General features: G+C 36.4%; 2 protein-coding genes across 2 annotated transcripts in view; both read left to right on the top strand.

Moving 5' to 3' along the window:
• The first annotated feature begins 4,729 nt into the window (after nt 1-4,729).
• Nucleotides 4,730-6,469, top strand: LOC145689634 (uncharacterized). The gene has a single exon (XM_081763823.1). The coding sequence runs from the start codon at nt 4,730-4,732 to the stop codon at nt 6,467-6,469; it is 1,740 nt and encodes a 579-aa protein (XP_081619949.1).
• Nucleotides 6,470-6,882: 413 nt separating this feature from the next.
• LOC145690795 (uncharacterized) overlaps nt 6,883-24,840 on the top strand; it is an 87,188-nt gene continuing 69,230 nt past the window's right edge. The window contains exon 1 of the mRNA XM_081766081.1: nt 6,883-6,983. The gene's annotated coding sequence lies outside the window, so the exon portion shown is untranslated. The remainder of the gene's footprint in view (nt 6,984-24,840) is intronic.

Genomic DNA, 24,840 nt, shown 5'->3' with positions numbered 1-24,840 from the left:
CTGTTGAAAGAGTTGTATCTGAGATAATTGATGCCTCTGAAAACAGTTCATTCGCTTGCGCAACATTATTAGATTTAAGTAAGGCTTTTGATACTGTTTCACATGAAATATTGATTCAGAAATTACAGTATTATGGGATCAGAGGAACTGAGCTCCTATTGTTCAGGTCTTATCTTGAATGTAGAAAACAAGTTGTGTGTGTATAAAATAAACAGTCAAACGTACTTGATATATTAACAGGAGTGCCACAGGGAAGTGTCATTGGACCTTTTCTATTTCTGGTATATATTAACAATTTACCTGACTACGTATTAGAAACCACTGTTATGTATGCCGATGACACTGCATTTATAACGAAAGATAATAATATCAACGCAATACACATGAAAAATAATAATGCAATAGATAAATCTACTGTTTGGCTGTTCCACAATAAATTACATTTGAATCATAATAAAACAGAGAAGTTATACTTTCATCTCAGCAGCTCCACAACTGATACAAAAGAATGCTCCTCAGTTAATCTATTAGGGATATACTTAGATACGAAATTAAACTGGAATGTGCATACTATGCAGCTTTGTAAAAAATTATCAAGGGCAGTATATGTGTTACGTAAATTAAAAATATCTGAAAGTAAAAGTCTATTAATCACTGCATATTATGCTTTCTTTCACTCTCATCTTTCGTATGGCATACTATTATGAGGTAATTCTTCCGGGGCACAAACAGTATTTAAGTGGCAAAAAAGAGCGATAAGAACGATAACAGGAATTCCAGAGAGAGAATCTTGCAGACATTTTTTCAAAGATTTTGGAATAATGACCATCCCATCCTTGTACATATTATCGTGCCTTATGTATATCAAAGAAAACTGTACAAATTATGTTACTCGAAGTAGTGTTCACTCACACAATACAAGGCGCAAAAATGAAATAAATATTCCCCATGTGCGGCTGTGCAAAACTCAAAATAGTAATAAATATATAGGGATGAAATTGTATAATCTGTTGCCACTTAGAGTGAGAGAAATGGAGATTAAAAATTTTAAATGTTTTTGTAAAAAGTGGTTCTTAGAAAAGTGTATATATAGTATTTAAGAATTTCAGGAAGAAATTTCAGGATTAGAATAGAAAAGTAGTACTAGGTAAAATATAAAATATTGTATTGATTAATTAAAATTGTAAATATTACATGTACGCAAACTTAAATTTTGACGTTGTCTATTACAACATCATGTTGTTTAACGACAATAAATTATTCTTATTCTTATTCTTATTCTTACTTCCACATGGTTAGAGCATCACTGCTGACCTCTATTCTCAGCAGTTGCAAAGTACTATACTGGCTGTACTATAAATGTTTTGTTTTATGGATACGTAACTTTATACATACATTAAAAAAAAGAAAAGTGATTGTACTGTACCTGTATCTGTTCTCTCCCAATAGCAACTATATTAATTGATAATACAAGACTGGCGTATATAAGAATTTTTTTTAAAAAAGAAACATTATAATGTGATATTTCGCAGGGCGCACTTTACCCTTCACAGGTTCTTTACGAACAGCCACTATATGAATTTATTATACAAAACAACTAAAACCACTTATCTATAGAGTAATTTTGAAAGGCGATTTATGTTAAGTGTGCGCTTATAACCGTCACCAGGTTATAGAAGTATTTTTGTGGACGCTCTGTATATTTCGTAAAGACAATAATTATTTTTCGATTTATACTTTATTCTGCGACGCAATAACTTCTTTCTTCGATGAGAACTGCTTCTTTCCCACGCAACAGGACAAAGAAGTCTCTCATCGTTTATTCATATATACATTTAAAACGTTGCTTTATGGTGAGAACATTTTAGTGAGCGACGACGGTTCTCAGTGTTTCTCCCTGACTTATTAATATGTAAAGAGTATGTTCTATGGTTATTTGGAACTGAATTAAGTGTATCTTCCACTCATTCATGAAAATACTGCGACCCAGAGCACACCAGGTGTTTGAGCGCCAGAACGACGCCAGCCACATCGCTTTACCAGTTCCTTATCTAAATGTTCCCATAATCAAGTTATCGCAATGTCTCGTGCGTCGTGGCCAGTGGAATAAAATTAACGTTAATTATTTTATATTCTATTTGCATGTACATACAGGTGATTTAACCTGAGTGTTTTTTAGAATGAACTACCAACATTAATCAGGCGATCAGTGCAGCTCGTATCTCGAACGTCTGAGTTCGAGGAGTCTTACTCCGTAACTGTAAGCAGCAACCACGTACGTTGCATCGGGCATCAAGCATAATCTTGTGCTAAGGGGTATACGTTATTAGCCAGTCAAGGACCTAGTTATGGCTAGCCCCAATCAGTAAAATCTCAGGTTCACATACATAGTGCATCTTATTTATAAACGCACCCTCCAACATTAACATTCCATTTTGGTGACTACATATTTTTGCTGAAGACTAACGTCGACCTCTAAGGATTTTCTGGAGTAGCAACCATACTACTTCGTGGAATCATCACGATATTAATCCCACAGTGCTAATTCCCCATATGCATTACCGGTGTGAGAAAAGTATCTATAATGGAATCCTAATCGTAATCTTCCATTCTAATATATAAAAGTGATAAAGGGCTACAGTGTAATGAAAAAGCAAAGTGTGACTTTATTAATGAAAATAAATAATACGGCTGATATTATAAGGATGGTGTCTTGCTCTCAGACTACCTTCCAAAGGGCCAAACCATAACTGCAGAGTATTACTGCAGTCTGCTGGCTAAGATAAAGAACGCTATTAAAGAAAAGCGCCGGGGAAAGTTGACACAAAGTGTCTTGTTCTTGCAGGACAATGCTCCCGTCCACAAATCTGCAGAACAATGGATTTTCTGAGGGACCTAGGGTTTCAGAGCATTGACCACCCACCTTACTCGCCAGGTCTTGTCCCTTCTGATTATTATCTGTTTCCAAAACTCAAAACAGTACTGAAAGGAGAGAAATTTCACAGTGATGAAGAGTTTATAACAGCTGCGGAACAGTTTTTTGCAGACCTTGAGAAATTCTCTTTTTTTTTTTTTTTTTGGAGGGGGTTGGAGAAGTTGCAGCATCGAAGTGCCAAGTGCGCTGACCTTCGAGGGGACTATGTTGAATAGCTTCACACTTTCATGCCTGCAGCTCAAGTCCTGGGTCGGGCCGAGAACTTATCAGCCCACCCTCGTAATTCAGTGTTGAGTGTTGTGACTGTTTTTCTACTACGTCATTTTTATAGTATTTTAATAAATAAGCATAGTGTCGTTTAATCCAGTGTATTTTTGTTGTATGCATGAATAATGTTTGTGTGCGTTGTAGTCTGAGTGACCGTCTGATTGTCCGTGAGGATTTAGAGACGAGACATCCGAACCTCTCAGTGCCTAATTCTCATCTCGTTATTGGAACCGGCGGGCAATTTGGGAACAATTTTGTAATATCTTTTTGGAGATGTCCTTCAACGCCTTGTGTCCGGAAAATACTCATTGGCAGGACAACGGAGGACAGACCCCGGAAAGCGGTTATACACTGTACCCTTCACAGATTCTTTTCCAACAGTAAGTGTATGTATTTTGTATACAGAGAACTCTGGTATACAGAAGAATAAATAAAATAGTTTATCTTTGATGCGGTTTCGCAAGGGCGCCTCATATAAACCGCGCGCCGTACTTTTCATTGGTTCTTTACCAATAGCAACTGTAGGAATTTATTATTTTTTAAAAAAAAAACTTTTACTTTATTTATAAAGCGTTGTGCTGGAGAGTGCACCGGAATATGTCCCGGTGGGCCAACCCATGCCCGGTGGGCCAACTACGCAGAGACTCGGAGACTTCTACCCAATACATCAATTTGTCTGGCAGAAATCTGGAAAATCGCACGGGATTGAAAGTCGCCCTTCAACGGAAACTACTTTTGGTTAGCAACGGATGAACGTCTGCAGCTACATGGTTACATATTAATGTTCATCAGCTTCGAATTCTAGACAACAATAATAGTTCATATGCCTCCCACTGCAACATCCCAGGGAACGACCATTGATATGCTTAGTAGTTATGAAACCCAACATGGCACACGTACTGATCTCCCAGCATCCGCCTTCTCCAAGCTGTTGCTTCAGCAACGGCAAACAGAGTGGGCCATCTATCAACAATAACAACGTCAGGATCTGGGATATATTGTTGGCAAATAGAACCTTTACCTACCACGAGCAAATGGGAAACTTCTCATAATTGGACTATAAAACATCATTGTTTAAATTCTCACCTCAGTCTCCATACTGCTCACTCCCATCCAGCAATATAAACAAGAGCAGCATTCGTTCCTTTTGTGTTCCTGTGGAGAAGGTTCTATGCACCACCTGACCTTTCAGTGTTTTTTAACGCATGATACTCACCACACACATTCACTCTGTTTATTTCACTAGTACCCTTCGCAAACAAAAACCACGTTATGCAACATCTGTTGCAATATTCAAAGTGAGCAACTAAGATTTAGAATGTGGTCAGTGTAAATAGTGGAGTGTTCTCTTTATTCATAGCATCATAGGTATGTAGTATCTCCGTCCTAGTCTGTGTTCCTGAAGTGATTGATTTTATTGTGCGTTCTCACTTTGCTCACTTATCCATCCTGGAAGATACTTTAAATGTAGTTTCCAAAATTACCGATTGGATTGCTCATTGGACAACTCCCTGGGGCATCAAAGCAATGAAACATATAAATCAAGGTGCCAATCAACTTCGTCAAGCCATAGACGGCCTACAACACTGGTGCAGAGATCATGGCCTTAGTGTAAACTGGCGTAAGACCCAGTACATCATCTTCACCCGGAAAAGGCGCACAATCGCTCCGCCACTAATACTTCAAGATGCCCAACTCTCGCCTGTTCCTAATCTCCATTACCTCGGAGTGACATTGGATTCTCGACTCCTTTGGAAAGCACATCTCGACACAATTCACACCAAAGTGCAACCCGTACTTAACCTTATCAGTGGACTCAGTGCCAAGAGATGGGGATTGGATATTAGATCACAGTTATGTATATTTCGTCAGTGTTTGGAATCAAGACTTCTATATGGCTGCCCAGCCCTTTCTCCACTACCTCGGCGTCTCAGTGAACTGTGTATTCGATTACAAGTGCAAGGACTCCGTTCAATACTTCGGCAACCTCGAAACTCACCCAACAGGGCACTCCTGGAAGAAGCAGGTATCATTCCATACAATATCCAAGCTTTTCATGTAGCTAAACTTTTCATCTTGAACCGTATGGCAATTACAACGTCACCCATCATCCCCAAAACTCAACTCCTATATGCTACTAATCGAAGCAAAACCCTACCTTATCATCGCCAGCTGCCTTGGACCTATTTTGCGTACGTTCGTGTAAAACATTGGCTGAATTTTATCTACCGCACGCCTAAACTCCCATCCTATCAATCCTCATACACCACGCACATCACTCCTACTCAAGTGGAATTTCCATCTCTCTCGCCCCACTGGCTGAATAATGCTCCCCGCTCTCTAACACCGCATTTATGGGAAGACTATATTAATCAACACCATTCAGACGCTTTACTAATTTATACGGATGCTTCTAAACAGATCAAGGCTGGACAATCGAAGGTGGGCATTGGCGTATTCATACCGCATTACAATTGGCGCTTTCATCAGGCATTGCCTGGCCACACATCAATCAACATGGCCGAAGCGTTCGCTATTCGAGCCGCATTGCAACGTGTGTTATGTCTCCAACCGCCTGTTAGCTGTATTTGTAGTGACAGTCAGAGCGTTCTTCGTCGTCTTCTTCCCACAGCCCAACCAGCACATTCCAACTGGATTCTGGTCAATATTCTCCAACAGGTATGTCAAATACAAAGCAAAGGACTCCAGGTAACTTTCATACATGTTCCAGCTCATAAAATGATACCAGGTAATGAAGAGGTCGACCAATTAAGTAAACAAGGAGCGTTACTAGAGCCTGTGACGGTGAAGTTACCGGCTACATCATTTATCCCAACACTTGGAGAACAACAGCAGACCGAATGGCGGAACTATCAACATCAGGCTCGAAGTGGACCAGGTAAATACTACTGGCGAATAGAACCTAACCCAACCACGCGTTCCTTTATCTATCACCCTAAATGGACTCATGCTCATCATGTGTTGTTCACCCGACTTCGACTCAACACCGTACAGACTCCAGTGCAAAAATATCGTCAGGGACTACGTGATAATCCACTCTGCTACTGCCAGGAAGATCTAGGTACCTTGAATCATCTAATCTATGCCTGTACATACACCCAGCACTACCGACCAGTGTTTCTTTCTTCCTTGCACTCTTTACTTGGTTATGGTCCCATGCCGGTGTGCACCATTCTATCCATCAACAATTCCACAGTGATTTATCATCTCCTACAGCTTCTTCTGCTTAATAACCTTGATCTGTAATCACTGAGAGCAGCCCCCATTATCTTTACCTACGCTAAATGACTTCCTAAACTAAGCTAACCTTCTACGTCATTTACCCTTGTACTTACCTTTCTTACTACACCCCATGTTCAAGGCGTCGCTGCTGGAACATAGAAGGGGGAGCGTCTCCTCCCCCAGAAGTGGAAGTGGAAGTGGAGTGGACCTTGATATAGAGGGAACTATTATTGCCAAATCAGGCATTTTGTCGCTAAGTCTAGTAATTTGATAATATATTTCAGAGACAAGATTTGTTTCGTTTACTATTGTTAGACTAGGGATTTAATGACTTTTGAAATGTTTCATAGCGAATAAACTAGCATTATTTCCATTACAATTACGGTTTCTAGCTATATTTCGCAGTATGTTTAGTGATACTCTTCTAGTGTTGTTGGCAACACTGGAGAGAATGATCGTACATAAACACAAATAAATGTCAATTCGATATTAAACTCAGTAAACTCCTTTACGAGGCCATAGATGTGTAAACAATCTGGTAAGTGCTTTAAGGTTCTGAGTATGAAATATATTTTATTTACTCCTTTATTTAAGATAAGCCCCTTTCTGTTCGGGACAGTCCCGTTTCTTCAAATCTTTCCATTTTTTCTCATGTCGGACTAATCTTGGTCGGAAAAGTCCCACAATGCTGGTTGTACCCACAGTTGAAGGTGGGTGAGTAGCCATGAAGGTTGTTTTCTTTCTATATTTTTATTTATTTATTTTTACAATTCACATAATGCAGAGCGAGAGATAGCGAATGAAGGCGGGTTAGTAGCCATGGTGATTTATTTTCTTTATTACAACTTAGCGAGGATGGAGACCAGTGTTCTAGAACTTTACCCTAAAGGTCCCATTGTTAAACAGAAAGTATAGTTCAAAATACAAATGATCAGATCAAATTTTAAACTGTTTCGTTGGACTACGAACAGAACTATTTTTGGGATGCTAGTCAAGTTTAAATGCACCTCCTTTTGCGAATTTTGCAGGTCAAGTTCAAGGTACTGAATAAGAATAGTTGTAAATGTGACGGTTAAATGAGTAAAGTGTGTATGACAGAGGAGTGTGCAGAATATTCAGTTCCACTGACGGAGGAATTTTTCATAATGTAGGAACCAGTACTTCATATTTGCAAGCATAATGTACAAGTATCAAAAGTATTACAAGCACTATACTGGAGTTATAATAGGTGCCTTCCATTTCAACTCAGGCAAAAAAAAAAAAAGGTAATAGTTAAAAACAGCTACTTCTCATCTTCTGTGCACGAGGATACTTCTTACTGTTGCACTACCTACAGAAATGATGCTATACAATGTACAAGTGGTAATAGAACACACAACAAACCCAGATCATGCTCTGTGGTCTGGAGTGTGAATACACCTTGGAGTGTGAATACACCATGATCTGCGTTTGTTATGTGTTCTTATTACCACTTCTACATCAAATACAATCATTTTTCTAGGAGTGTGAATACACCATGATCTGCGTTTGTTATGTGTTCTTATTACCACTTCTACATCAAATACAATCAGTTTTCGGCAAATTTTTACTTTGACTCAAAGAGTGACTTCAACCGATTCATCTGATCCGGTTCCCGGAGCAGTTTAGGAATGATTCCTAAACTGCTCCCGGAACCGGATCAGATGAATCGCTTACAGTTACTAACAGAGTGAAAGTTATGTACGATGTTAAGAATTATACTATAAGTACAAGGGCCAAAATGTTAGTATACGATGTTAAGAATTATACTATAAGTACAAGGGCCAAAAAGTTGCTATACGATGTTAAGAATTATACTATAAGTACAAGGGCCAAAATATTACTAAACATCATTCCTAAAGTCTTCCGAGAAATCAATTCAGGTGAAGCGGTGACTATCAATTTTGAGGTCTAAATGGGGGGCTACCGCCCCCCAAACCCCCGCTCGAGTACCATAAAAATATCCAAAACAACAATAAATAATCAAACCACTACTATAAACCTAATTTAGAAGCGGAAAACAAATCAAGAATAAAAATAATATAAATTTAAAAAATGAAAATACTCACCGCTAATGATAGACATATCCAGCATGCCATAAAAATTGAAAATATCGCTTTCCAACTTGCGCAATACTAAAGTTCACATTACTGAAAAATGTTCCTTTCCGCACAGACGTCGATTTATTAAACCGAGCACATTTGCTATTATTACAAAGAAGAAAAACCAATAAACGCCCACTTCTCCCATACTTCGGAAGTAACTTCAGCCTTCGACCACAACCATCACAGGTTTTCTCTAACTCAATTAAACCACATAGTGCCGCAAAGCGATATGAGTTAATATCCGAACCTAATACAAACTTATTTAAAAACGACAAGTTCAAATTCTTTGTATTAAATTCATGAAACGGTTTCTCAATCGCATTTGCTAACTCGATCGTCGCCATGAAACGAAAATTGAATTACGCGCTCCACGCATGCCACCAGCAATAGCACACACATACAAGCAGACAGAACATGTGACATCACACTAACAAACTACCACATGACTGTACAGACACACCTAGTGGGGAAAATATGAACTAAGACGTCACACCAAAGGCACGGACAGTTCCAACAAGTGACTCACGCAGAAACAGTTCCAGGAAGTGACTGAACTTATAAGAACCGATTAAAGTCACAGTTTGAGTCAAAGTAAAGACTTGCCCATTTTTCTAGGTAGTGCAACAGTAAGAAGTATCCACGTGCACGGAACATGCGATATGTGTTTTCAAATCCCCCCCCCTCCCACATATGTATCGTGTAAAACCAGAGTGAACCAAACACCAGAGTGTTCATCATGGAGAAAACTGTCTTCTTTGCTGCACTTATGGAATATCCAGAAGGATACAAAGAGGATAAATGTACTGAACCCAGGTCTTTTGGTCGTCCTTTCACACTTCTGTTAAAGTTGACGGAATCATATTCGTCCATATTGAAAGATGTCTTGTAATACGTTATTCCAGGATTATACTTTTCAACTTTTATTTCATTTATCTTCAACCATGGAACTTTGCACTTATTCGAATTCACTGTCCTGTAGAGTGTGCCTGCCAAGCAGCACTAGGTGCCGTGCATGCAAACGAATCCTGCTAGGAGAGGCCATCCTGACCGAAGTGTTCCCTGAGTTTCCTCAGTCCCACCAGGCGAATGTTGGAATGGTACCTTCTGTAAGGTCAAAACTTCTGTCTTTTCACATCCTTCCCCTTTCCTCTCTTGCCATGAGCATTAGTTGCCTACTGGCCATAAATAACAATTCAAATCAAAATACAATGAATTCCTCTTTTACCAATAAGACAAAAATGAAGTAAAATATTGAAAACAAATTGTTAATAATATAAACTGACATAAATTTCTGTTTGGGAACCGCATTGCTAATTAAAAACACCAGAGGATAAGATCAGGGGGGACCAGAGGGAAACTCATATCTGATTCATTACAAATGTTTAATTTATTCGCTTCTACAAAAATAACAAGAAAATACTGGGTCGTTTTGTTCCGTGGTAAGAACAAGCACTTTGCGAAGCATTCGGCTGTTTTGGCATCTTGGCAACGCTGGAATCATAGCCCAGCGAAATGTGAGAACCGGAAACAGAACGGCCTGATAGATACATTATCGTTTCATAGTGAACTATCTCCAAACTAATATAGAGAACATTATCATGCTATAGTGAACTATCTCCAAAATTGATGCATAGGGTCATTGCGTGCATGTGTTCACCAAAAGTATTTTCACTGTCGTGTAGCTACTCTTCATCTCTAGCATTTGCCGAATTTTTATGCATCAAATTCTTCATTTACAGATCATTTGTTCTGGACTAATATATCCAATTTCCCTAATCTAAAAGGGAGTCTCTAACATTTTCTGTCATTCAGGGAATTCCTGTCACTAATTGCTATATCCAAGTACACAAGAAATGTAGCACTTCTGGACTAATATATCCAATTTCCCTAGTCTAAAAGGGAGCCTCTAACATTTTCTGTCATTCAGGGAATTCCTGTCACTAATTGCTATATCCAAGTACACAAGAAATGTAGCACTTCTGGACTAATATCTCCAATTTCCCTAGTCTAAAAGGGAGCCTCTAACATTTTCTGTCATTCAGGGAATTCCTGTCACTAATTGCTATATCCAAGTACACAAGAAATGTAGCACTTCTGGACTAATATCTCCAATTTTCCTAGTCTAAAAGGGAGCCTCTAACATTTTCTGTCATTCAGGGAATTCCTGTCACTAATTGCTATATCCAAGTACACAAGAAATGTAGCACTTCTGGACTAATATATCCAATTTCCCTAGTCTAAAAGGGAGCCTCTAACATTTTCTGTCATTCAGGGAATTCCTGTCACTAATTGCTATATCCAAGTACACAAGAAATGTAGCACTTCTAGACTAATATCTCCAATTTCCTTAGTTTAAAAGGGAGCCTCTAACATTTTCTGTCGTTCAGGGAATCCCTGTCAGTAATAGCTATATCGAAGTACACAAGAAATGTAGCACTTCTGGACTAATATATCCAATTTCCCTAGTGTAAAAGGGAGCCTCTAACATTTTCTGTCATTCAGGGAATTCCTATCGCTAATTGCTATATCCAAGTACACAAGAAATGTAGCACTTCTGGACTAATATCTCCAATTTCCCTAGTCTAAAAGGGAGTCTCTAACATTTTCTGTCATTCAGGGAATTCCTGTCACTAATTGCTATATCCAAGTACACAAGAAATGTAGCACTTCTGGACTAATATATCCAATTTCCCTAGTCTAAAAGGGAGCCTCTAACATTTTCTGTCATTCAGGGAATTCCTGTCACTAATTGCTATATCCAAGTACACAAGAAATGTAGCACTTCTGGACTAATATCTCCAATTTCCCTAGTCTAAAAGGGAGCCTCTAACATTTTCTGTCATTCAGGGAATTCCTGTCACTAATTGCTATATCCAAGTACACAAGAAATGTAGCACTTCTGGACTAATATATCCAATTTCCCTAGTCTAAAAGGGAGCCTCTAACATTTTCTGTCATTCAGGGAATTCCTGTCACTAATTGCTATATCCAAGTACACAAGAAATGTAGCACTTCTGGACTAATATATCCAATTTCCCTAGTCTAAAAGGGAGCCTCTAACATTTTCTGTCATTCAGGGAATTCCTGTCACTAATTGCTATATCCAAGTACACAAGAAATGTAGCACTTCTGGACTAATATCTCCAATTTCCCTAGTCTAAAAGGGAGCCTCTAACATTTTCTGTCATTCAGGGAATTCCTGTCACTAATTGCTATATCCAAGTACACAAGAAATGTAGCACTTCTGGACTAATATATCCAATTTCCCTAGTCTAAAAGGGAGCCTCTAACATTTTCTGTCATTCAGGGAATTCCTGTCACTAATTGCTATATCCAAGTACACAAGAAATGTAGCACTTCTGGACTAATATCTCCAATTTCCCTAGTCTAAAAGGGAGCCTCTAACATTTTCTGTCATTCAGGGAATTCCTGTCACTAATTGCTATATCCAAGTACACAAGAAATGTAGCACTTCTGGACTAATATATCCAATTTCCCTAGTCTAAAAGGGAGCCTCTAACATTTTCTGTCATTCAGGGAATTCCTGTCACTAATTGCTATATCCAAGTACACAAGAAATGTAGCACTTCTGGACTAATATCTCCAATTTCCCTAGTCTAAAAGGGAGCCTCTAACATTTTCTGTCATTCAGGGAATTCCTGTCACTAATTGCTATATCCAAGTACACAAGAAATGTAGCACTTCTGGACTAATATCTCCAATTTCCCTAGTCTAAAAGGGAGCCTCTAACATTTTCTGTCATTCAGGGAATTCCTGTCACTAATTGCTATATCCAAGTACACAAGAAATGTAGCACTTCTAGACTAATATCTCCAATTTCCTTAGTTTAAAAGGGAGCCTCTAACATTTTCTGTCGTTCAGGGAATCCCTGTCAGTAATAGCTATATCGAAGTACACAAGAAATGTAGCACTTCTGGACTAATATATCCAATTTCCCTAGTGTAAAAGGGAGCCTCTAACATTTTCTGTCATTCAGGGAATTCCTATCGCTAATTGCTATATCCAAGTACACAAGAAATGTAGCACTTCTGGACTAATATCTCCAATTTCCCTAGTCTAAAAGGGAGCCTCTAACATTTTCTGTCATTCAGGGAATTCCTGTCACTAATTGCTATATCCAAGTACACAAGAAATGTAGCACTTCTGGACTAATATATCCAATTTCCCTAGTCTAAAAGGGAGCCTCTAACATTTTCTGTCATTCAGGGAATTCCTGTCACTAATTGCTATATCCAAGTACACAAGAAATGTAGCACTTCTGGACTAATATCTCCAATTTCCCTAGTCTAAAAGGGAGCCTCTAACATTTTCTGTCATTCAGGGAATTCCTGTCACTAATTGCTATATCCAAGTACACAAGAAATGTAGCACTTCTGGACTAATATCTCCAATTTCCCTAGTCTAAAAGGGAGCCTCTAACATTTTCTGTCATTCAGGGAATTCCTGTCACTAATTGCTATATCCAAGTACACAAGAAATGTAGCACTTCTAGACTAATATCTCCAATTTCCTTAGTTTAAAAGGGAGCCTCTAACATTTTCTGTCGTTCAGGGAATCCCTGTCAGTAATAGCTATATCGAAGTACACAAGAAATGTAGCACTTCTGGACTAATATATCCAATTTCCCTAGTGTAAAAGGGAGCCTCTAACATTTTCTGTCATTCAGGGAATTCCTATCGCTAATTGCTATATCCAAGTACACAAGAAATGTAGCACTTCTGGACTAATATCTCCAATTTCCCTAGTCTAAAAGGGAGCCTCTAACATTTTCTGTCATTCAGGGAATTCCTGTCACTAATTGCTATATCCAAGTACACAAGAAATGTAGCACTTCTGGACTAATATATCCAATTTCCCTAGTCTAAAAGGGAGCCTCTAACATTTTCTGTCATTCAGGGAATTCCTGTCACTAATTGCTATATCCAAGTACACAAGAAATGTAGCACTTTGGACTAATATATCCAATTTCCCTAGTCTAAAAGGGAGCCTCTAACATTTTCTGTCATTCAGGGGATTCCTGTCGCTAATTGCTATATCCAAGTATACAAGAAATGTAGCACTGCTGGACTAATATATCCAATTTCCCTTGTCTAAAAGGGAGCCTCTAACATTTTCTGTCATTCAGGGAATTCCTGTCACTAATTGCTATATCCAAGTACACAAGAAATGTAGCACTTTGGACTAATATATCCAATTTCCCGAGTCTAAAAGGGAGCCTAATTCCTTAACTATTGCACAGCATTCACTATGTACTTCTTTATTCCTAAGAGAAAATCCACCCTACCGTTCTTCCATTACAGGACCTAAATTAGTTCATGTAAATCTACCTGAAATACCCCTTCTTGCAGGACCTAACTTAGTCCAAGTAAGACGATAAAGAATACCCCTGTTGATTGAAAGTGAAGTGCGGCTTCTCTTAGCCGGCCAGTTCACAAGGACTGCATATTAAAAAAAACTCCCAATATTCTCCTACTATGAGAGAAAGCTCCCGTTCGGCTCATCCAGCCGAACTGTCCTTTTCGACTACATCTTGGAGTCTGACCCCTCTCTGGAAAAAGACCCGTTTATGTAGGAAAGTTATTAACGAAGACACAAGAGTGTCATATCTTGAACTATGTAGAAAAACGAGCGGTCGAGAGGAGGGTTCTCCCACAAACAAGAGGAAGAGTTCTGTCGTGGTCTGCCAACGTACTATTATACTCAGAACAGAGTTGCTATCTATCTATTCTTTTATCTGAAAGGCATTTTTAAAGTAATTGCTGAAAATAGAAATAATGTAAGTATACATAAGTAAATACAATTACGTTACAGTTGCGTGCAAATAATACTAATAGTTAATCGTATCGTCTGACGTTAAACTCAAACCAAACCAAAAAACAGTAATACCTTAAGATTATATAAAGTCAATAACAATATATAAATTAAAGAAGCGTTATTTAAATATAAAATCAGCAAGTGACCCGAAAGTGTCAATTGCACAAATTAATGTTGGACAGTATCAAAATTGTGTCGTGCACTGAGTAGTAGAATGATTAGGAAATTATTAACATATAATACGTTAACATGGGAACTAATATCATCGATTATAGAACTGGCCAACCTTAATCTATGGTAGTATAAGTACCGTATCAAGTTCATGACTACTAGAATTTAGTAATGCCTAGAATGAAGTGTGTTTATATGTAAAATAAATTTAAGGGTATACTGTTACTTAAAGGAAATGTATATGTATAATAATTTAAAATTCAGTCATAAGTAGAATTAGTATACCATTTATTAATATAAAGTGCTGTTACCCGGAAATTGGTGTAGATTGAGAATAGGGTATCGGCGAAACGGATTTTATAGAGGCAGCTACGGTATAGGTTCAGCTCTTCCTCCCCTCTCTCTAAAATCATATGCGCCGGTACATCCTAACTCTGAAATATGTTTATTTAAATGGACTGCGTGCTAGTTCCTCTAATATTTATTTAACTGCCGTTGATATCTCTCATAGTTTTAGAGCTAAGCAACCTCAAAGTTACAGTTTTCTCGATTTCGGCATCTCGTAACTTTAAAACAACGCGTTTTCCGCCCTATGTTCATATGGACCTTTTTTATTGTTTAGGTGTGAAGATTTCACTAGTGGATTTTGACTATATATTAAATGAAAACCTTGTATAAATAAATACATAAAATAAAGCAAGTAATCGCATGAACAGGCATTTAGTATTAACGGTAAATAAATAAAATAAATGCAAGTATTTGGGTTGAAATAAAATTATGATATTTAGTCTCTTTTAGTGATCAGGTCTAGAAAACGCATTGTACATTATGTGAATAGCGAGCAGATGGATTGTCTGCTGCGTACATATAACATACACTGTATTTCCCTATTCGCTTCATTATTCAGAAAGAACTCAATTTGTCCAAAAAAAAATCTTCTTGGAACATGTTTACCATCAGTTCATACTTCAGCACCCTGCCCGAAGTTCACTATATGTGATTCACGGTGAAGTAAATCACATATATCGAACCACTGCTCCAGGGCATTGAACCCTCAGCTACGACAGAAGCAGTACACCGCAACAATGAAAAGTTATAGAATAAGTGAAAACAATGTGAAATGAATAAAATAAGTTCTTTATTTAGTGCGCAAGAAAATTTTTAAAAAATCCAATAACGATATTCGCGATCTGACAAATTTTGAATTTTGATAACAGAGATTGAAGTCAGGGTTCTAATATTAGACATGGGACTTTAAAAATAAGTAAAATATAGTGAAATTCATAAGCCATTCTTTGCCGTGACAAGAAATAACGAACCTAAATCATACTGTGTAATATTGTTCCCGACATTATCGAAAATGAAACACTTCCGTCGTAAATTCATATTTAAGCCATTTACAGTTTGCTTTGTTCGTATCATTGACTAGAGATACTCAACATCCCTAAAGTTCTTTTCTTCGTTCGCAGCATTTGAAGATTTGTTGGCTTTACGTCGGTGCACTACTGATCTAGCAGTACACTTAAAATATGAAGATGTAGCTAGAAATACCTTCGAGACAGCCATGTTCATATTTCTACACGTTGACACCAGCTAATGGTAGCTGAAATATCCGGAATGATATATGCCGTTAGGTAATGACACATAACCGAGAATGATTATAGTTATGGAGACCATACTCCCGTTTTTAATAACCGGATTTTTTTTTTTTCCAGAATGTCATCCGGATCGAAGGAAAACTCAAACAGGACTTTTTGTTTGTTTGTTTGTTTAATTCAAGGATCCAGTTTTTGACTTATATAGTTACAGAATATACGTATTAGTAATTTCTTTTCTGGACTTCAACTATGCTTTCAAGGAAAGACGAATTCTTCTCAAGGAATTTAGTGGTAAAAGATATAATTTCAAAAGACAGTTGATTCAGGTTCCTGCTAAATGTTAAAAAAAAAAAAAATAATTAAAATTTAAAACTGGAATAAAATTAAATAAATAAAGAAGCTGATCATTTTAAAAACCTGGACATTTTCATCATTGACATGAGTAATGACGTAAATGACTAACAAAATAAGCTAGTTTGCCGAGTAATTTTTTTTCCTCTAAATCTGGTCGCCCTAATTCAAGTACAATGATATCAAATTATACATTATAGAATGGCGATATAAGGAAGCAAACACTATTGCAAGGAGAAGGATTTAGAAATCACAATTTATATTGTTCTATTTATATTTTTAAAGAAGTTTCGTTGGAGAAGAAATTTGCAATTGTGAATCAAGAAATGCCAAAACTATAGTCAATATTAGGGATGGCCAAAATTTTTCGGATTTCGGAAAATTTGGAAATTTCGCTTTCCGAATTTCGAAAAAATTCCGATTTTTTCGTATTCTGGAATTTTTCTGAAATTTTGACTTTTGAATTCCGGATTTTTTCCGAAATCCTGATTTTTCGATTTTAGTTTCTGGATTCCGAAAAGTAAAAATTCCGGAATGGGTCATACCTAGGTAATACCTAAATTTAAGTTTTACTGGCTAACCAGAAAATAAAAATAACTATATTGGCAACCCAAGAGCGTTGAGAATCAAATATGTTAGACACAGTTGTGGTTTTGACTTAAGGACTTAAGGGCCGACGTGAAAGCAAGGCTAAACATGTACAGGGGAAATGGTGCCTGTATCCTAGATGTATTCACTCTCATCTTAACGTTCTCTACTAGGCTCTTTAGTGAACTTAATACGAGGGACTGCTGAAAAGTTAGTAGCCCAACCGAGAAGGGCTCCTCATGGAATGAAGAATGATGAAATTTTAATGTTATTCTACATACTCTTCCCAAAGTCGGTACACTTTTTTTGCACGGTGCTTCAATTTTTGACGACTAGATTAAAAAAAAAAAAAAAAAATCGGACGACTGTTCCTTAGCACTAATCACCAACTTATCAGAACCAAAATGCCGTCCATTCAAGTGTTATTTGAGTTTGGGGAATAAGTAATAGTTCGACGGACTAGATCTTGGGAATAAGGAGGATGATCTAGATAGCAGCAGTTTGAAACGTGGATTAAAAACAAGGCTAATAGTAGTGAAGGGCAAAATACGTTTTATAAAGCAGGAAAATCGTACCTCAAAAACCGTCATGTCGATTTTGAGCACAAAATTAGTGTACGTTTTTATTTATAATATAGGTGTTGGTTTTTCGTCAGAAAGACTTTAATTTTTGATCCTTTCTATTCAAAAATTTCAAAATTTTAATGTAATGTATGTCGCACAAGCAAACGATTCTTTTAGTATTCTAGCAGATTTTTTTAAAAGTCGGTTTCAAATTGCATGGAAAAAAATTGTTTTGAAAGTTTGAAAAAAGGTGTTGATCTTCCTAAGAAACAACAATAGATGAATCTGAATTTTTGTTCGTCACTAGTTGATACGTTACGTTAAGGAACCAGGAACCATAAGGGAATTTGGCTGATTTGTGAGAATGTCGTCTCAAATAAAGTCCGCAATCTTGCGAAACTGAACTACGCCTGCATAAGTCCTTTTTGCTTGATTTTTTCAACTAATAAACAAACATTTTATGCCATCTGAAGATTGCTAACAGTTAATACCTAACAATATTTTAACCTGCTAGTAGGAAATGTGCTCTTTTAAATGATATCTACAACAATGTCTTACGTTTTAACAACGTGGAACAGATGTTTCATGGATTAGGAGTCGATTCATGCTGTTTTATACAACTTTCTCAAAATTTTCATCGAATTTCCAATAGGTAAAATGAGAATTTTAATATCCAGTAACTGAAGTGTAACATGCTATTCTGTCGTTTCACTGCATCGTTCACAAAACTTCCGAACACAGTAATCTTTCGGAGGCTGTAAAATCTTAACCAGAGGTAACATGGAAAATAGCATCTGCGAGGATTCTGGCTCTGACATTATAGGAAGCCAGAACGATTTATATGGGGAAAATACTACTGGACGTGCATAAGCGATTATGTGTTTAATGAAGAAATACTTACATAGTTCTAATCACAGTTGTCAACCTGTAGCTGCTCTGCTCCAGCTAGTAATTACTAGTTTACCGTATTCTTTTTGAACCACAGGGAAAGGAACTGGCTTCTACTCCTGCCTAACTTAGTGGCCCCATCTGGCTACGCTAGGATAAGTGGGCTTAAACCTACCTTCGTGCAGAATACTCATATAGGTAGATGTGGAGAAAATAATATGGTTCTTACGTTTCCCAATAAACATATACCAAGCTCCATGAAAACCTGATGAAAGGTAGACACCCCTGAATGATGTGATCCCAGTAATAGGTTCTTTGTACGCCAGACAAACCGTTATTAAAGATACTGGTATCTAGTAATTTAAAGTTAATTAGAAAATATGAAGGGGGTATGTGCTCTCGCTGACTACTATAGACACTTTCAAACAACATCTCCTTCCAGAAACGGTGATAGTGAATTTTTAATGCTGCAACGCCAATACATGCTTCCTTGAATTCATTACGGTAACAATTAGCTAAGGTTATTAGAACAAAGCATTTATTTAGGTATTATAAACCAGGGTTGAAATACGAGGGGCAGTCAAGAAGTTCCCAAAATGCTATTGTAGCAGGCCCGTTTCTACGGGGGTCTAGGGAGCCACCGCCTCCCCTAAATTTTTATTGCCCCTCCTAAAATTTTCACGGTAGGATTTCAAATGAACAAAAATATGGTTAGATCGGGACCCCTACACTTTTGGGCTGGCCACCGGCCTGTATTGTAGTTTTGGCATTTGTGATTAATCTTGTACAGTAGAGTTCTTAGGTTGCCTAATTATGAAATTGACAAGTGTGAACAGGTCATAATAGGCAATATATGAGTTATGTAGTAGAACAAAGGAATGTGTAGTGATCAGTTAGTGCAGTTTCACAAATCGAGCAACGCGCAAACATCATGTTCTCCGTAAATTGAGGAAAATCTGCTTCAGAGCGTTTGATAGCCTTAGAAACAGTTTAGCACCATCGGATATTAGGCTCTTCCCAAAGCTAAAAATGGTCCTTTTCCGTTTCCCCAACGTAGAAGAGATCAAAATTAACGCTACGGCCGAACTTCGGAAGATACGAAAACAGGCCTTTCGTCGGTGTTTTCACCAATTGTAGGACTGGTGGAACAAGTGTGTCAGGGTTTGGCCAAGTGGGCCCAGCACGAAAAAAAAAACTACGCGAGGTTTTGAGCTTTTTGTTAGTATATTATCAGTACAACTAAAGTGATCACATTGACAGTGATTGTTATCAGATTTTGGACTTTCCTTGGGCGAATTTGATGCTTTCACGTTAACGTATAGAACAACATTCAAATTCTATTCTATGTCTAGTCTATTTGATGTTAAATATGCAGTTTTATATTTTAAAAAATACTTTACGTAAATATTGTGCTCGATGACGCCGAGGGACGTTATCCCTCATACGTTTGGCGGGTTTAAGGCCATACGTGCTGTTACTACCAGTAAATATGTAAATACATCAGTAAAACTATTAGTATTATTTCTTACCTTTGATAGTAACACAAATAATTATAATTATAGACACACAAGTAATTATAATAGTAATTATTATTCTTCAGTAAAATTTGGTTTTTCAACTACAACAGTTTAGTTCCAGTTATTTGTTGCTACTCTTCAAATAAGCATTCTGTAGAATCAACACCAGCAATAGCGTAAAAAATTCTTGTTAAATTTAAGAAGCTTAATGCTTGGAGTTCCGAAGACTACGTAACGCTTACTATTTCAAGTGCTCAATTCAAACTTCCGTACTAGTGGAAGTTTCAATGTACAGTAAAGAAAGCTACATTTCGGGAAAAACTCGCCGTGACAGAATTGCTCAGGAAATTCCCGCAATTGAACACACAAAGCATTGGAAGTGAATACTTCAACAATAAAACTATTTATTTTACGCTGGAAGATATTTAATTTCATTTAAGACATTTTCAAACATTTACTTTCTAATATATGAATTATACCTTTGGTAATTGTTTTAGAATTAATTTTCAGGAAAGAACCGTCTTTGCAACGAGTGCTCTTGAAATTCCGGTAATTCAACGCACAAAGTATCGGAATTTAACTTCAACAATAAACTATTTATTTTACGCTGGAAAAATACTTTATTTCGTATAAGATTTTGAAACATTTATTTTATAAAATATGAATTATATCTTTGTTTTAAATTAATATATTTGGTATTCAATATTCATATATACCGAGGCTCCTGGGATGACTCGATCTACATTTATTCGTTTGTCTGCCTGTACCACACACACTACAGGGTTTTCGGTTCTCGGCTTTCGGTTTTTTAAATTAAAATTTTTCAGGTTAGTAGCACGAGACTCTCTAAATTTCCTGTATGAATTTTGACAGCATTCCAACGTAAAATTTCAAAATGCGGTCTTTTTTTTTCCCCCAAAATAGCGGGTATGCATGCTGCAAAATGTAATTTTCGATCTTTTAAGTTGAAATTTTCAGAGTAGAAGTACAAGACACTCTAAATTAGCGGTAAGTATTTTGGTGGCAATGCAATGTAAAATTTTAAAATGCCGGCCATTTGTTCAAAACAGCAGTGAATAGAAAATTGTTGCAAGTTGTGACAATGACAGTCTTGAAATATAAATCACATTTTAACACTTTTACCCCAAAGACATTGAAATATTTTGTAAAAACCCAATTAAAGATGAAAATACTCCCCCCCCGCCCCAAAAAAAAAAGCATGGAGTCCAGGTTGGTTGGGTTTAAACAAAACGGGTTTTTTCAAACCCTAAAGTGTGTGTGTGTTAACTTCGAAGGTTATTAAGTAAATGTGTTCTGATATTGTGGTAATAAAGAGCTTCAATACAATTCCGGGAACCTTCTGACTGCTTCTCGTAAATCACGATATTTTTGGTTTTAAAAAATCGATTTTGTTGATTTCTTTTTAAACGGAATACAATTTAAATCATATTTCTTTCCTTAATTGGTAAAATACGGAATTGGGGAGTTTCAACCTTCTTTATTAGACGATGTTAGAGTAAAATCGAAATCAGGAATTTCCCGATACTCTGTTTCTTCAAGGTGTTTCTCACAGTTACTCAGCAGCAGTGAAGTATTATTCACTCAACATCTAAGAATAGGCGAGGTCACGGTGAACTTGCGATCTCATTTCATAATGGTTTGACGAAAGAAAGACAATGTATGGTAATCTTAATTTTTCTATTTAAGTGTCTTAATCCGTCAGTGGCGTACTCAGAAGTTCTGCAAATGGGGCTCAAGGTCCCAAGTTCATATAATTTCACGGAGCAGGACGTTTGGGCACAAAACCCTATACCTAAATAGGTTAATCTACGTAATGTGTTATGATGTATTTCATTTAATGTGTTCATTTCATAACTAGAACCCGGATGTTTACGCACTAAAAGTCTTGAAAATAGGCACTAATATCACAAAAACTTTGTCATAAAAAAATAACTGCACAACTTAAAATTAAAACATTCAGAAAGATGAAATTTGATCCCAATTTTCTTTTTTTAAAAAAGACCATCTTCAAAAACCCTAAATTTTTGTTACGTTATGGTATGTCCTATGGTAAACAGTCACCGAAAGTCTCAGTTGGAGTAAGTGCTTACTTTAGTTTTTTGTATAATGTAGAAAGAAAAAATGCGGGTCTAATTATTTTGTTTCTAGAATGATATATCCTAATTTCAGGAAAATCGGAGACCATGACCTGCAGATTTTTTTTTTTTAAACCATCAATTTCTATTGGATTAAAATAAAATTTGCTGTAGTCATCCTGTGACACCTCAAAATAAACTTCTGTGAAGTTACCTTTATAATATCTCTTACTTTCAGAACCACCTATAGCATTAAAAACAACATTTTTATTCCAACATCAACTCTTATTAATTTTTTTTGACCTCCTGGTACAGGCCATACTTAATAAACTTTTTTTATGTTTTGTACCATGCGTTTTAATAATTTATTATAGAAAAAGAAAGTGCAAAAATGAAAATATGTACAATATTGTATACATTTGAAGATAAGTTGTATAATGTCTGCCTCAAAAAATCAAGCATAGTGCAGTATGAATGTATAGTCACATTTTAAAATAACTAAATATTAACGAAAAACGTACTTTTTTTTTTACACAAATTAGACTACTTTATGTCTTATTTTATTAAGAAGAAATATTATTTTCAAAATAAGTCATATAGTACGGAGACCGGATAGTCGGGAGTCTGCTATAGTTCCTTCCTTCCCCCTCCCCCCTCCCCCCAACTAGTAGAGACAAGTTGTGCATGATATAAAGAAACTTTGGTGTGTTCAAGATGTTGGTTTTTAGTTTTTGCAAAATTATTTGTGGAAGTTTTTCCAAATTTCCAGTGCTTATTTTCATACTTTAGTGCCTAATCGTCCGGGCTCTAGTTATGAAACACACTATAATATATGTAGGTAGATAAACCTATTTGGATAAAAGGTTTCGTGCCCAAATATCATACTTCCTAATTTCAGGTGTTTGTATGCGTATCAAAATGGTTAATGTTTATTTTTACGTAATATCTTGCTTAAGGAAGGGATCGAAGCCCGAAGTCCCTCTTGCGTACGCATCTTAATCAGTAAAGAACCATAAACTTAACGGTTACGGTTTAAGAGAAGTTGTCAACTCATAGATTAAATCTTATTTGCAAAGTTGGGCCCAAGCTGTTGAAATATCATTTGTGTCAGACTTAGCTGAATCAGCTACTCATAAATCTAAATTTAAAAGCATTTCTACCGTTGTTCCTCAAGGACCAATATTAGAACCCATATTATTTCCCTTATATGTAAATGATTTGCCAAATGACGTATCATTAGCAAATACAGCTATGTACGCTGATGACACAAGTCTAACTATAACAGACACAAGTTATGATATTATCCGCGATAAAATTGACGAAACAACCAGTAGTTTAGAAAACTGGTTTGCCCAAATTCAAAATAAGCATTGCGTAGATATTGACATAATGGTAAAGAATCAAATAATAATGTATTCAAACTCAATAAATTTTTGGGACTTTGGCTAAATCATAATCTTTCTTGGGAAGCACGCATATCTTGATTGGCACAAAAGCTCAATAAAATGCTCTATGCAATAAAATCTATCAAACATGTTTTAAATCTAGATACGCTTCGTAACTTACATTTCGGACTCTTTCAGTCTTTACTAACATACGACATACTCTTCTGGGGAAGTTCCCAAAAAAGTAATATGTTGTTCGTGATTCAAAAGAGGGTTTTAAGAACAGAAAAAGAAAGAAAGGAAAAAAAAAAAGACTCGTGTAAGCCAGTATTCAAGGAACTTAAAATATCGCCTTTATCCTCTCTCTATATATATTTCGCATGTTGCTCTTTGTTAAAACCAACATTGAATTACTTAACACACCATCAACTCATAAATACAACACAAGGCATAAGGATAAAATCCCCAGCAAACAGCATCGCGATAAGTTATATGAAAGGAATCAACATTTATTGGTACCATATTATATAATAAACTTCCTCAGCATATTCGAATGACAGAACAAAGAGGAAAACTCAAGAGATTACTTAAAACCTATCTATTACAGCACTACTTTTATTCTGTGAATGAATTCTAGATGTGTAAGTGAATTTGATTACTGACAGTATTAATAATATCTTTTTTTTATCGTAGATGTAGCCTAGTATTCTAATGTAATCAATGTGTATATGTCACTACTATGTATGTTTATGTATTTTATGCCTTGATGTGCCTTATTCATATGCAAGGATTCGTGCAATATGTATCATTATAGAGACGAAATAAAATGAAATGAATTGAAATGAAAGTATATGCAGCGTAGAGTATATTACCATTTGCAGCCTGCAAAAAATTTGCATTACGCTACACAGCGAGTGTGTAACCTTCTTAAAGTGTTTTATTTATAAGTTGAATACAATTTATTTATAGTTCTTTCATCATAGTTTTTTCATTATAAATATCAGTATCTTTGACTCTAAAATCGTAAAATTATTCAAGATAAACTTGTATATCAGCATGAATATAAAAATTTGATTTCAAGTTATCTGCACTCTATTATCTACAAAGATAATAGCTCAATATGTATATTTTAGTAAAAAGGTGTTTCTAATCAGGAATGATCTCGGTTTTTTTTTAAATATTTTAAAGTGCTTTTCTATTTATTAACAACTAGTTAAAATGTCCGTTCTTAGCACGAAGAATAGGTTCATTGCAAATATTTAAAAGTTATATCTGAACCT

This window comes from Thermobia domestica, chromosome 7, assembly GCF_964235325.1.
Source record: "Thermobia domestica chromosome 7, izTheDome1.hap1.1, whole genome shotgun sequence".
In the NCBI taxonomy this organism is placed as follows: domain Eukaryota; kingdom Metazoa; phylum Arthropoda; class Insecta; order Zygentoma; family Lepismatidae; genus Thermobia; species Thermobia domestica.
This window is presented reverse-complemented; position numbering and strand designations above follow the sequence as displayed.

Excerpts from the sequence above, each read along its gene's own strand:
- LOC145689634 (XM_081763823.1), top strand. The coding sequence starts at position 4,730 with ATGAAACATATAAATCAAGGTGCCAATCAACTTCGTCAAGCCATAGAC.